This window comes from Vanacampus margaritifer, chromosome 7 (genome assembly GCF_051991255.1).
Source record: "Vanacampus margaritifer isolate UIUO_Vmar chromosome 7, RoL_Vmar_1.0, whole genome shotgun sequence".
Classification (NCBI taxonomy): domain Eukaryota; kingdom Metazoa; phylum Chordata; class Actinopteri; order Syngnathiformes; family Syngnathidae; genus Vanacampus; species Vanacampus margaritifer.
This window is the reverse complement of record NC_135438.1, coordinates 6,407,992-6,422,528: the sequence shown is the minus strand read 5'-3', so window position 1 is coordinate 6,422,528 and position 14,537 is coordinate 6,407,992. Positions and strand designations below refer to the sequence as shown.

The 14,537-nt window shown below is 38.4% G+C and overlaps 2 protein-coding genes across 8 annotated transcripts in view; one reads left to right on the top strand and one right to left on the bottom strand.

The window, feature by feature from the left end:
• The window catches only part of npnta (nephronectin a), a 49,462-nt gene extending 42,963 nt beyond the window's left edge, over nucleotides 1-6,499 (top strand). For all 6 annotated transcript variants that reach the window (XM_077571309.1, XM_077571307.1, XM_077571306.1 and 3 more), the window contains 4 exons: nucleotides 694-777; nucleotides 1,142-1,240; nucleotides 2,959-3,218; nucleotides 4,128-6,499. In XM_077571309.1, the coding sequence (XP_077427435.1) occupies nucleotides 694-777; nucleotides 1,142-1,240; nucleotides 2,959-3,218; nucleotides 4,128-4,238 (554 nt within the window). In that variant the 3' untranslated portion in view covers nucleotides 4,239-6,499. The remainder of the gene's footprint in view (nucleotides 1-693; nucleotides 778-1,141; nucleotides 1,241-2,958; nucleotides 3,219-4,127) is intronic.
• Nucleotides 6,500-7,576: 1,077 nt separating this feature from the next.
• On the bottom strand, nucleotides 7,577-13,440 carry LOC144055693 (arachidonate 12-lipoxygenase, 12R-type-like). 2 transcript variants are annotated; one of them, XM_077571912.1, is made up of 14 exons: nucleotides 13,244-13,440; nucleotides 12,948-13,152; nucleotides 12,802-12,883; nucleotides 12,592-12,714; nucleotides 12,219-12,322; nucleotides 11,521-11,696; nucleotides 11,221-11,364; nucleotides 9,938-10,141; nucleotides 9,747-9,833; nucleotides 9,503-9,672; nucleotides 9,143-9,264; nucleotides 8,932-9,032; nucleotides 8,693-8,863; nucleotides 7,577-8,104 (listed from the first exon to the last, which is right to left on the bottom strand). In XM_077571912.1, the coding sequence occupies exons 1-14, from the start codon at nucleotides 13,385-13,387 to the stop codon at nucleotides 7,925-7,927; spliced, it is 2,013 nt and encodes a 670-aa protein (XP_077428038.1). In that variant the 5' UTR covers nucleotides 13,388-13,440; the 3' UTR covers nucleotides 7,577-7,924. The 2 variants fall into 2 exon arrangements, with proteins under 2 accessions (XP_077428038.1, XP_077428039.1); XM_077571913.1 differs by lacking the exons at nucleotides 12,219-12,322; nucleotides 12,592-12,714; nucleotides 12,802-12,883.
• Nucleotides 13,441-14,537: the final 1,097 nt, after the last annotated feature.

Below are 14,537 nucleotides of genomic sequence, written 5' to 3'. Positions count from 1 at the left end.
TCTCGATTCGGGTAAAATTAGAGACCAATTATAGACGGGCTAATTTCGGTCTAAACTTAGACGAGACGTCTAATAGACGTCCATAGCTCAGTGGGGAGTATGCGGACCCTGCACACTCCACAATTTATTTGGGGAGGGGAGGGGCGAAGATTTTCTTACCTCCATTTGAAGTCATGTCTTCCTTCAAGATCGTGCACGCACTCGCACCATTAACGAGCATGACACAGATGCTGTAGTTATGCTTTGGGCCAGAGGTGGCAGTCGCGAGTAAAAAAGTGACAAACTGCACAAAGATACTTTAAAGTTTAGCGTTATAAAGAAATGTTGAATTAAAATAACAAATATAAGAAATGCCTAAATTTCTCACTTTGAGAAAATATATTGACAATTTGATCGTTACTTTTCCACTACACTTCAACTGAGAGCGGCAACAGCTTGAAGCAAGCACACTTGACATCTTTTTGTGAATATTTTATTTTTTAAAAAATCCCGTATAATAAAACAAAGACTAGACAACAACAATGATATTCCTCTTTTCTGAAGAGCTGCTCGGTATCTGTCAAACAACATAGCAAAAAAAAAAAAACATTTTTAAACGACTGAGGCATCGTTTCATGTCTCGAGAAACTAATAACTCGGTTACTTGTATTGTCTTTCCTTCACGTATTCATGTGACCCCGTTTGTCTCTTCAGTCCCGCGGAACCACAACCACAATACGGTGCTGGACTTTGACATCGAGCTGGGCAACACGGCCGACGAAGCCAAGGACGACGCCGGTAAGCTTCCGAGCGACACTCATCACTATGAGTCACATGTCACGCGATTGCCGTGCTTCACGTATTGCAGAAAGCGAAAAAAAAAATTTGAATTTAAAATCTGAATAGGTTATTACCACATTATTTTTTTCAGGTTAATATATTTTAAGAAAGACAGTTATTTCTTAAACATTGCAATTAAATTTTTTTTTTTCAAAATATTTTTTCCTCAAATTTTCTTTTTCTAAAAAAAAGAAATCACATTTTTTTCAAATAAAATTTAATAAAATAAAAAATGTTTTCTATTTCTTAAAGACTTAATTCTGTTTCTCTTTTGAAGTTGTGTTTTTGCGTCTGAAACGTTGTCCGTCTTCCTCCTGGTCAGATTCGGGCTTCCTGAGCTGCTCTTTTGACGACGGCCTCTGTGGATGGATCAGGGACAAAGACGGAGACGTGCACTGGGAGACCACGCCGGACCCGGCAGGTAATGAATGAAAGGCCACTGAGCTCTTTTAGTGTTACGCAATGTAAACAACACATCCATCTTGAACTCAATGGCAAGAGACAAGATGGAGACCTGGTATGACAAAGGGAGGCCAATGAGTGACACTTTTGACTCAAATTACCGTCATTTTTGTTATTTAGCTTTACGTAAGGCGGACATGTTTGTCTTGAGGTGACAAACATGAAGTTAGCGCTCCTGACGTCCTCAGAATGACTGGTTGCATTCTGTCAGACTGCAGAGTGCGATTATGTCAAATAATACATATGTATTGGGCTTTTTTTCCCTCCAAAGGTGTATTTTTTTTCCTTTAGAAAAAAATGATAATCAAGAAACACACAAAAAACACACTAAAAATATCCTGAAAAAAGTACTAATTTTCTAGAAAAAAATGCCTCTAGAAAAAATAACACATTTTCCATAATGTACAATTTTAGTTTTTTTTTTTTTTTGCAAAACCCCCAAAAACTTATAACATTTATCAGAATATCACTTAATTATTTGAACTTTCCGACTTTCATCTCCTGAGTTCTGCTTTGTATAGCTTGGCTATAATCAATATTACTTGAACCGGCTAATTAATCATCTGGCTGATTTAATCGGCAGATACACCCCCCAAAAAATGTCAACTAATTTTATCATTATTATGATTATTTATATATTGTTATAACTGGGCCAAAAAATGATTATTTTCATTCAGTTTTTAATTAATCTGTCATTAATCAGTTATCTGAATTTTATTCTGCCAAATATTGGCATTTAAAAAAAAAAATCATAACAGTAGGGCCCTAAAAATGACCACTTTAAATTAAAAAAAAATTCAGAAAAAAAATTATAATCATTTTTTTCCATTTCTTCTTTTGGCATATTACTTTGTTTTGCAAGATAACAGATTATTTATTATTATTATTATTATTTTGCAATACAGTATATATTATTTTCTGAACATGACAACTTTTGTGTTTTGCCTTCAGGTTCTTGTGGGAATTTTAATTTCATCATAATAAGCACCTGTTAATTCCAACTTTCATATTGCAGTCAGGAAAGTATTTTTTATTTTTTTACAATGGTACCTTGTGAGTTTTTTGACATACGACCTGTCAATCCGACTTTTTTTTTTTTTTGCTTTGACTTGTGAGCTTAAACTTGCAATATGAGCTCTGTGGCAGGTGACTCAACTCACTTCACAACAAGCGACAGTTTGGCAGATACAATTACGACCGGTAAATATAAACTAAACATCAAACAACGAGGATTACATGTTGTGTATTTAAAGCTATCACATAGTTTCCACTATAGATGCTAACATAAAATTGGAAACTTTACAGACACACTGGCTAACAACTAGCATCAATGTGGTGGTGTTACCTTTAAGAAACGGTTATCTGAACATGTTTCTAGAACACATGGAGACGGACCATATAACAGGCACATATTCTTTATCCTTTGCAAAGAACGACTAATTCAGGAACAGGAATTTTCACATTTACTAAAGTTATATTTGTCGATAAAAATATTAATTTCCTTCTTTTAAAAAAAAAAAAGTTTTCCCCCCCAAATACATCTATTTTTGTGTTTTCCTAAATACACTTACTGCGTATAGATGAGGTTTTATTTTTTATGTTTATTTTTGTCTCATTTCGTGATTTTTTTCAGGTGATGCCATTCAATTTTATTTGGACTGACCTTTCTCTCTCCAGGCGGTCGCTACCTTACCATCCCCGAAGTGGGCAACAAGAGGACGGGGCGGGGTGCGAGGCTGGTCCTCCCGTTGGCCCCGCCCTGGAACGAGGGCAACCTTTGCCTGTCTTTCCGCCACAAGCTGGCAGGCCATCACGTGGGCATGCTGCAGGTGTTTGTGAAGAAAGGCGCCCGTTACAGCCCGGCCGTGTGGGGGAGGACGGGCGGCAACAGCTGGAGACACACCCAAATAACGCTGTGGGGAACGGGCCTGGAGAGCGTAAGATTGAATTTTTTCTAACTTTTCCTAGCAATTCAACAACTTTCTTTAGTCTACGCTAAACATCTCAAAATTCCGACTTTGGTCCCGCAAAGTGTTCCAAAAACTACCCGCGATAATGGAAATCTGCATTATTTTTTATTTATTTATTTATTCCTGTTAATTATATATATTTTTTTCATTTATTATGTTTTTTTTTTATTTGGTAAGATTTTTAGTTTATTATGAATGCTTTTTCATTCATCATGTCATTCATCATATTTTTTCATTTACAGTAATTTTTTTCCATTTAAAGTATTTTTTTTATTTACTATAAATTTTCATTTATTCTAAATGTTTTTTTTCGTTTATACTATATTTTTTTCATTTATTATATATGTAATAAATAACACCTCACCACTCACTTTACACACGCACTTTTCTCCGATTGGCGTTAACATTTTCTCACATACTGTATCTCTTATTTAATCACAGTAGGCCTATACACTCAGATTTTAAAATAATAACAATAAAATTAATTTAATTAATATACAGAACATTTATTTGAGAAACAAAAATAGAACGCCGATTAAAAATTAATGAAAATAATAATGAAAAAAAACACACACACATACAACAACCCATTTTGACTGTGGGGCCACGATGGCCCCGAAACTCCACTCGAGCGCACGTGCAGCCGGCGCGGTCCCGCGTATACCGTGAGGCGGGTGGCAGACGGCGACCAAACCAAAAAGCACGCTGTAAAAAAAAATAAAAAAATCACACTGTAAAAAATCTGCGAAACAGCGAGGCCACGAAAGATGAACCTATGAGAAATGAAGGAACACTGTAAATTTATTCTTGCATCTAAGGACGGATTCATCCCGTAATGACGGCGATGCGCTCAAAGTGTGATCGTTCTCCCGACAGGTGGTGCTGAAGGGCGAGCGCGGACGGGGACGGAGCGGCGAGATGGCGGTGGACGACATCTCGCTAGCAAAAGGCTCCTGCACGGACGATCACGAACCGACGAGTCTCTGACGCGGTGGGAAAAAGCAGGAAGAGAAAACCATTGAAAGATCATCTCGATGAACCGTGACTCTTGGTCGGACTCCTCTTCGCACTTGGCGCCGCCTGGCGTCCAAACCAATGAACAGCAGCACAGAGCGCGTCTCGAAATACAAAGACTGAACTCGACGTCAGCCTCGTCTGACTTGGAGGCCTGCGCCCGTGTGGTTGCCATGGTAACGTCCACCTACAACCCCGCCCTCCCGCCACTGCCCGTTTAGTCGCTTTGCTAATTGCTGTGGTCATACCAGTGGTGGCCACTTGGGTTTGTTACTCATCTGATCTGATCAAAATTACGATGGGGTATCAGGTCCATTATATGAGAACAATCTTGGAACAAATTGACTTAAGTTGTAATTCTTTTTTTTCCCCTTCATTTATTTGAGTAAAATTAAGTTAAAAGAAACAAAACGATTACAACAAAAGTTATACAAAGGTGGTACCAAAAAGGAGCAGGTAGAAGTTCAGAGAACTTATAATTTCCACTATTTGGTTAAGCATACTTCTCGTACGACAGAAAGTCAAATTGAGGACAAAAACAAAACAAAACATCAAAATATACTCCCTCAGTTTAGAGTTACAATGTTTAGCCTAATCTTTATGGCAATCCACAGAACACCAATAACAATTTATGTCATAATTGTACAAAATTAAAAATGTACTTAAAAAAAATGTTATAAGAATAAAGTTCACATTTTAGCAGAACAAAATTCTCATTTAGTAGGGATAAATAATGGAATGTTGCTGAAAAGAAATCCTGGGGTATAAGAAAAAAAGTAAACATGCATAAATACATTTTACATTTTAAGAGAATTTAGTTGAATTTTTATGAGGGAGAAAAAAGTTGAAGATTTGTCAGAATTAAATGCTGTTTTTACTTTAAATAAATTACTGGCAAAAAGTTAGAATATTGCAGAAATGAAGTCACATTTGAGATTAAAGTTGACATTTTATGTGGATTTCCCCCCCTTTTTTCCTTTGCAAAAACTGTAAAATTAAAGTATATGATAATAGAGATTTCTAACAAAGGAGGTTTAATTTATCTTCGGAAAAAAAAAAAGAAAAGTAATGAAAATTAGGATGAAAAATTAAAAAGATTACAATTTTACTACAACAAAAATATTGGATATCGCACGAAGAATGCTGTATTTCTTAAATTAAAATAATAATATTAATGCAAGAATAAATTTGACTAGAATGCAAAAGACATACAATTTGAGAAACCATTCCCTGATTTTATGAGAAAGTTAGATTTTAAGAATAGTTCAGTCCAAACAGCTTTTTTGGGGGGGTAAAAAGTAAAATAAGGAGAATGAAATTGGAAATTTTTGACAAAAGTTAATATTGGTAAAGTTAAATTAAAAATGCAATAATGATCTTTAGTATTACAACTTTTTTTGTCCAATGAAATCGCACTTGTCTTCTTGTCTGATTTTCCCATCCAAATTGTCATTCTCATAAAATGTCGACATTTTTCTCCTCAAAATTTCAATCTGTGACTTGATTGTCATCGTATTGTTTTTCTCAGTAGCTTTCTTCCTGCTATTATCGTTTCCCCCTTAAAGCAACACAACCCTCAAGTCATTGTCTTTCATTGGATTAGGCTAGGCCGTGTGTATCAACTTGAACAATAGTATAAATATCAATGGCATCTGATCTCATTATTTTAATACTTAATCAGCCTCCACTTTTATTTCAGGGAATCAGCTGTCATTGATATTTGCACTAATGTTCATACGCACTGCAATATTGAATGAAGGACAACGGATTTCCCGTGTTGTGTAGCTTTAAACAGTGCAGCTATTCTCATATTCATTTGTCGCAATATTTCAGGCAAAGAGCTTTATTTTGTAAATCAATCTTTTTGTCCTTTTACGTGTCATGAGATCAAATTTATATGGATTTATACTGTACAATTGTCTATCAGTGTCGTTTGTTTCAGACAACTCTTGAAGCTTTTACAAATTGTTACTGTAAAATGTACATACTCAAATACAAGCATTCGTTGTAAATTCATTGGTGCGAAATACATTTGAATTGAACACCATGCATAGATACATTGTTGAAGTACTTTCTCAACACTCCCCAAAACTGTTAAGCACATTTATTGTATTCTTTGATGATGATGAAGGGCACTGGATGTTTTTTTTTTTTTTTACGTTACGTCATATGCATGTTCACCATATTCAAAATTAGCGCAGAGCCGATTGTAAATAAAACGTGTTTGACTGAAACGTAGTTTGTCTGCGATTTACCGCGCATGAGGCCGTCACGAGATGCACACCTCTCCAAGACACGCTCCATATATTTCCATAGTTTAACAATGACCCCCACCTTCGATCCCCAAGGCGAGTCACACATTCAGCAGTCATTGATCCAGCAGTACACGGGGAAAAAGTAGATGTCTTTTTTTCAGGTGATTTGATTTCCAACTTGTCAGGGAACCAAGCATAACCAGGAAGAAGGAAGAACTGCTGTTTGTCTAGTTTGATCAGAACCAGCTGTCCAAGGGAGTTTGGGCAGGAAACAGTGTAAGTAGTGTTGGAAGACTATCTTTGGCTTCTTCGTGTTCGTTGTTGTTCGGGTAAAGAGAATGTTGATTTTCTGAATACAGACTGGAGATCAGTGAACAGGTCCTTCGAAGGATTTATTTTACAGAATATTCCGGACACAAGTAAGTTTACAGACAAATGGCTGCAGTCCTCTCGCAAGTGTGTAGTTACAGCGGACTCATAGCATTCTTATACTATTGGAAACCCCCCCAGGAAACATGAGTTTAAGATGAGTGATGGCCACTGACTGTAGAAGAGTGACCTGAAGCTAGCTTAGCACTGTTCCCTGCTAAATGTAGACTGAAATGACCAATTCTTCTCAGCAAACCGCTTGTTTGCTAAAGGATTCATCTGCTGCTTTGTGGCCAGCGGCAAGATGTGGACCGTGGAAAAGGAAGGGCCACCATTTTGACTGCTGGCGGGGAAGCCACATCAAGCAAGGTGAAGTGATGAACCTGGTTTTCCCGACATATGCAGCAATGTGAAGTGGACTGTAAGGGACAACTACTCTAGCACGGTTTGAGCTACGTTGCATAGCACAGAGTCGAGGCAGTGCAAATTGTCAGCACAGCTTTTAATATACGTGTACCGTATATGCTAATTAATGGGAGGTACATCCAACAGTTTGTAATATAGTAATGTCAGACCTGTACGAGAAACTGCTGATTCATGGTTGGAACTGTAGCTTTCTCATTAAAGACAAGATCATATTCAAGTCTAATTACATTTTGAAGTTGTAGAAGGATTTATAGACAAACATTTTTGTGCAGAGTAGTCTTTATTCAACAAATTAAAGAACAATTACAACCAAAAACAAAAGGTGCAATGTTTTGTGATGCAAAAATGGGGGTGGAATCATGGAAATGAAATGATCTTAAATCTCTGATATTTCTATGCTATGTATCCAGTAAGATTTTCTTTCTCCACTCACATACAGTACATCAGAGCTGTATTTCTCCCAATTTGTGTATCATTTAAGCCAGATGATCTTACGTTTCAGATATTTCTATGCTATATCATGTATCCGGTAAAATTCCAGTAAGATTACAGTACATCAGAGCTATTTTTTCCATTTGTGTATCACTTAACCAGTTGTGCTTGACTTTCTTAGATGGCCACGCTGTTTTCTATACTCTTTGGATCCAGGTAAGTGTAAGGGATTTCCAGACCTTTGTTTCTCATGTTGATTTGTTTTGACAAATCGTCAAGCTTGTCTTTAAAATCCTTTTGCAGCTGGCGTGGGATCTTCTCGGTGAAATGGTCCTCTGGGTAGTGTCCGAGGGGAACCTGTTAACACAAAGAATATACAGTAAATATAAAAAGTTGTTCTAGATCCCATTCAGGGTGGAAAATGTTTTCAAATTAATTTGTTTATTTGATACGCTCTGCTTTAACGCAGTTCCGGCCAGACGTCTGTAAAAAATTTACTCAATCACCAAGCACTCAATTTCGGTGTTAAATGTGCTAGCCATGTCAATCTTAGGTTAGCTTAGAAATTAGCATGGCTTGTAGCTTATAGGTGACAATTCCTGTCCTGTTCAGACCGGAGCGGCTTTAATCACTAGTCAATCTGGTCTGGTGGTTGTGTTATTACTTTGGCTACAAAATGCTATCTTCTACCAGAGGAAGTGGTTGGTGAGGTCTGGGCGTTGCTACTTACTGCTAAACCCATAAAGCCCATATCCCACTGTGGTGCAAATGTTTGTGCGACCTCGAGCAAAACTTAAGATGAAATAAACATTTGCTAGCATTGCAAATGTTTCACCCCTGATATATGTGCTTAATGCCGATCCAGATAAGGAAAATAGTAAAAATAAACTAAAATCTACTTTTATACCAACAAAACTTTTGTGATGTCAAGTTTTGTGTCCTTACAAAGTCTGAGGACTGCCTGCTGAGCAGCCAGACTGCAGTTAATCCTTGGACTGTGAAGTTCACAGGTGGCAATGTCTGCAGTATTGTGGCTTCAGATGTTGTCCCTTTTTTGGTCGGGGGAGGACGTTGTAGGGTCATGGGACTGTTGGGCATCCAGGCACCATAGTCGTACTGCAATAATACGCATATTTGTTTAAAAGGACTATAATGGCAGGTTGGTGTTTATTCCAAGGATTCACCTGTCCGTTGTTTACAGCCGCATGCTGGCACGAGCAAGTGAATATCACCATGGTGGCAAATTTGATCAGCTCAGACACAGTAGTGAAACTCTGAGGGATTCCTGGGAAGGAGAGCAAGAAAACCTGCATCACTGCAAGATGTTTAAGCTTCTGGGCGGCTGCTGGAGAGTACAATGTGCACTCTTGTAGCATCACGGTGAGTAAAAATCACCTGTTTCTTTCTTGGAAAGGAATCCGTGTTCAAAGATGTTGCAGATCCAAGTCTGCAGTTCTGGGTCTAGCTGAACCTCGTCATCATTTTTGTAGTAGTGCTGTACCACTCCCTGCACAAAACTTTAGAAAGACATTTTTTATCAACTCTAAATATGTCATTGATATTCAGCCAAAGATTCTCTACTATGGGGTGAAACGTAAAAATAAATTCCCATATCTCCACATTAATTATTTTTAAATCCTCGAGAAATTTTGTTCTTCCTTGATCCATACATCGCCCCTCTTCAAAGTTTTGTAGAGACTTGTATTGTTGTTTATGCAAACTGTGAAAGAAATACAACAAAGAAGCTAATCATACGTGTAGATGAGGTTCCAAAGTTTGAGCCCATCATCCCTGTAGTAGAAGTTCGGCACGTCCTGCAAGTCACGATCAGCAATGTCATCGGGGATGCAGAGGGATCTGTAGGTGATCGAGGACAGCGATCTTGCCAAGATCATCATCAAAGCCTTTCCACCAGAAGCGGCAAACTGAGGAGCAGTCCAATACGTGATGTAAACAGGCAATCCCCAGCGTCATGTTGAAAGGAAAGTTTGACTTTTACCCGGGTGAAGATTCCAGTGGGTCCGATCAGCTCTTTCCGAGCTAGTTCATTGATATGTAGAGTGTAGCGAGTGTGGGGTATGAGGAGCTAAAGGGATAGAAGGAAGGACCATGAAACCAAATCTTGTGGCGACAGAAGTATTGATGAATAAATGTTCTTGACTGAAACCATATTGGGAAAACTCCTGTTACCTTGTACAGGGGATGCACCATGGGCAGTTTGCGCAGCAGAGACACCGCAAAAACCTCCGCCAGCAGGTGAGTGCGCAGCAAGTGAGCATTGAGTTGGTGCTCTGAGAAATCTGCACTTTTCACAAAAATCTTTGCCGTCAGCCAGTCATATGGAGAGTCAGTTGGGAGAAAGATGGGGTTTTTCTTGGCTGGAATCTGGTTCAGCTGTGGGAAGAGGATTTTGCACCCAGATAAATATGACTTGATTGTGTTCCTTCTGACAGCACTGATCTGATGTAAGTCCCATGTTACAACCTTCCCTGAGTTGGAAATTGAATTACTTCTGACTGAAAACCAAAGCTTCAGATTTACGGGTGCTGATTCGTTCTTCTCCCCAAAGAAGTTAAAGGTTCATTTGTTTATAAAGCCATCATAACTTCATCCTCCGCAGATAACAGAGATGAGATCTTCAGGCAGCAAAACTAGATCTGCCTTACCTTACACCTTGGCTGTACTCTTAATTTTAAGAAGTGATTTAAAAAATTCCACTGATTCTGCATGCTTTACAATCCTCCATCACCCTCACGGAGAATATGTTATCAACTTTAGCTTGACTGCGTTTGGGACTCGAAATCTGTACCTCACCCACAAGCTCAGGCTGATGGGACGTTCACCTTTGAATGGAAAATAACCATGGTTTGATATGTCCTCATGTAACCTCTTATATCTGAACTGTTGTAAAGCACATGTGAAATGGAATCGAGCCTGGGAACTCTTAAGTTGAATACCTTGTTTATACTGCAGTCCTCCCTGTTTTCAAAGCAGGACACCTGCAGTCCTCCCTATTTCGGAAACATGTTTTCGAAGCAGGACATGACTCATAGAAAGGGTGCCTGGGAGAGGGCTTGGCCAGCCCGGCTTCTCAGGCTCATCTCTACTTGTTAAAGAATAAAAGACGGAGCGGCGCACGGTTTGGGTAGAGTCAGCTGAGGGAAGCGTACATTCGCCCAGCCGTTAAGCAGCTCGTTCTACCCGGACTGTCGGCTCTCCGGTCTAGTGTCAAGGTAAGGCGCTGATGATGATTATATTATGCTGCTTAGCATTGAAGTGTGTTCATTGCTGTTTGCGGGGAATAAAATACACAATTATTCTAACACAGTATATCAGTCTCTGTGTATTCATTGTTGCCGCCGATCCCTCACGATCCTGCATAAAAAAGTGAAGCAGTGTTTTCCACAAAACAACCTTAAATTAAAAATATTGTGTGTGGATTGTCCTTTTGCAAATGTACAAACTCTTGTCACCTGAATGGCAATAGGCATCAACTTGTTGTTGGGTCTTTTGTGAAACAAGACCAGGGGCGCCGTCAGATAGTGGTGAATTTGTTCAGTGATGTGTGCAGGCACTCCGTCCAGGTTCTTATAGTCACACAGGTAAATGTTACCTTGCTATTTTGGGTGTAAAAAAAAAAAAGATATACTGTGTCACATGAAGTGAAATCCAGAGCTGTAAAGGTATTGTTCAAAGGTAGAATATAGATTCAAATCTTGAGGTAGCGATTCAAATCTTGAGTCAAATGAATGTGACGAGAATGTGGACCAAACCTTTAACTCATTGGAAAGGTTTGAGCCACCGCTGATGAAGAGTTTGGAGACCATGGCATCAGTCACAGGGAAGTTCTCTGGCAGAGTTTTGCAACGTTGAATCAAGGTGGGATGGACACCATTTAGGAACTGGTATGCAAATAACCAGTCCTCCTTCCAGTTTTGTTGGACGTAATCTGACAAAAGGAATACATTTCTAAAGCAAATTGTAATAACACAAATTTGCAGAGACGTTTCGTGCATATTTATCTGGTAAAGATGTTCGTGCTTCCCCTCCCTAAGACGAGACGGAATATGAGATTTTCATCCGTTGCCTTGATTAGTCAAAACAAATGTGCAAAAATGCAGCATCGTCCAATCAGCTCGAAGCATTGTACAGCAAGTCCCGCCTTTCCCGAATGGGTCTGTCTAGTGATTGATAATGTGAAGAACTCCCTCGAGTGAATCGCAACTATCAATCTGGCTGGCAAGGTTACAATGATAGTAAAAACTGGGAAATGGTCCCCATGATGTAATATAAACTTGCCCAATCTGCTACTATTACTGCTACTACTAATAATAAATAACACTACTATGCTGGTACTGTATTTATGCAATGACTTTCTTTAAAACACCTGGACACCCTTATGTAACTGTTTTGTGAAGAGAAGCCTGCCCTTTTCTCTAGATGGAGTAACTTCAACATTCGGTCTCAGTACCTGATAAGGGGGTGTGTTTGTTACAGAAAACATGTTTCATCTTGTCAAAACTTTTCCAGTTTTTCTTTTTGCATTCCAGTCCCTTTAATTCAAGCTCTATAATCCTGGGGGGGGGAAACAAGCAACTTTGTCATAGCAAAAATGTTGAGCACATACACTGTATATATATCAGTGCTGTCGATTAAAATCAATAATCTAATTAATCACATTTTTCTACTACTACTATTTTTTTCTTTAAAACTTGTAACAGATATTCACTTGAGTACAATCTCGGAATAAAAGTAAAATCATCAAATAGAAAGTATATTTATCACAAGGAGACATAGTGTCAATATTCAACGTTTTCAAACTAGAAGGTTTGGAGGGCTCTTACGCTGCGCCTATTGTGGATTTAAACTCTATATCCTTGGTGAAAGAGAACCGGACCTCATGAGGTAGGGTACATGGTCCATCAGCCTCAATGCAGTTGGGCACACCTGGGGACTTCTCATTCCAGCTGTTAGGCAGTTTAAGGGTTAATGTAGACTTATCTAGTGTGCATTTAATATAAGAAAGCAAAAGTTGGCTATATACGAAATCTCACCGAAAGTTTGCTTTACGCTGGCTCAGCTCCAGGTGCCTCGCATACTCACCAAGACTGTTGCTTTCATCAAAGATCCTCAGCGCTTTCAGAAAAAAAAAAGAAAAAAGAATCAAGTTGGATTATTTGGAGTTAACAAATGAACCCACCTTTGCCTTCTCTGTAACGGTGAGTCGCCTTGTCGCTGATCCAGCAGTGGATGGGAAAAGTGTAGACGTCTTCCTCGGGTGATTTGACTTCCACCTTGTCAGGGAACCAGGAGCCATCAGGCACAAAGTGCCTATGTCGTTTGTCTAGCTCGATCAGAATCAGCTTTCCAAGGGACTTTGAGCAGCAAACAGTATAAGTAGTCACCTAGAAAATTAAGAGTGTTGAAATATTGGATGTGTTGTCCAGTTTTTTTTCTTTCCGTTTGTTGCATACAAGGGAAATAAAAACAACTTACTGATCCTCTGAAGATCACCAAAGAATTCAGCCATGTGCGGTCACTCTCGCCATCGGTGCCCACCAGCTTAATGTGCACTGAGTTCAAGGTAGTAGCGCAAACTCGGTTGCTAGTGTAGACGGTCACTTTGTAATGTAGAACCATGGTTATTCTGGAATGATGAGAAATTCTAATAGGAAGAAACAAGGCTTCTTCTTTCAGTGAGGGACAACGAGCCTCTGGAGTTTTTTATGTATGTTGTACATGCAACTTATTAGGAGATGTCTTTTATAGGAGTGATAGAAAGCAGATCATTAACAGACTGTGGTGTTCATTACATTTTGGTTTGGTGCTGCTTCTAAAATGAAAATAATCTGGCTTGCAATAGATTGTTAGGACTTCCCTGATGATCATTGACATCCCCCCCCACCCCCTCCTTTTGAGAACTTACATGCAGCAAGACTACTTTTTTCAATTGTATACAGACAATTTTGAAAGCATGGCTCCCTTTTTAGAAATATTCTCATAGTTATCTAAACACCACGCTCAATTTGCATTGTTTTCAAAATGATCCACTTTAATTCAAGTTCACATATTCAAATTTGACGTTTTTGTTTGAACAACTCACTTCAAAATTATTCATAGATAGATGGATAGACAGACAGAATATTAACAATAAAATGAAATGCAAGTCTGTTGGCAGTACAAAAACATTAGTTAACTAGTGCAAAATTGCAGTAATTGCCCAACAAGGTAGAGAGTCTATGTATATTGCACAATAAGAGAAGTGTGAATACTGCATGTAATTGCACAGGATGAATTTCAATTAGTTACATATTATTAAAGTGTCGTAGCATGTTGCACTTTGAGATAGGTTCAAGATGTATTTTCACTCATGAAAATAATTACACAAGTTAAAGCGACAACCAGGAAGCTAAATAAAATTCTAAGCAGTTTCCTTGAACAAGTTTCGGGCGGACCCATGAAGCCTGGCATTGATTGACTTGTTTTGCTGTATTTATCCATGGAAGGTTTCTATAATTAGATAAAGTTGGATGTCAGGCAGCCTCAGAACCGATTGTGGTCAAGATTGGACGTTTCACTGCATTAATATAATATAATATAATATAATATAATTAGAGCTGTAAAGTATTTAATACATGTTTGTGTATGACATTCATAAAATTTGTCCATGTCAAAATATTGGAGTCATTTTTCTTTCCATTTTAAATTCTGCTAATAATCAACTGATTAGAAAAAGAGGAGGATGAGCGTGTGCAGTGGATCCAAAAATTAACATTTAATGTCGAAAGAA

Bases quoted from the DNA above. Each gene is read 5' to 3' on its own strand.
- LOC144055693 (XM_077571912.1), bottom strand. From the start codon at position 13,387: ATGGTTCTACATTACAAAGTGACCGTCTACACTAGCAACCGAGTTTGC. The intron at 9,673-9,746 runs GTAAAAGTCAAA...ACTGCTCCTCAG, and splicing joins CCACTGGAATCTTCACCCGG to TTTGCCGCTTCTGGTGGAAA. The intron at 9,033-9,142 runs GTGATTTTTACT...TCTCCTTCCCAG, and splicing joins CCTTTCCAAGAAAGAAACAG to GAATCCCTCAGAGTTTCACT.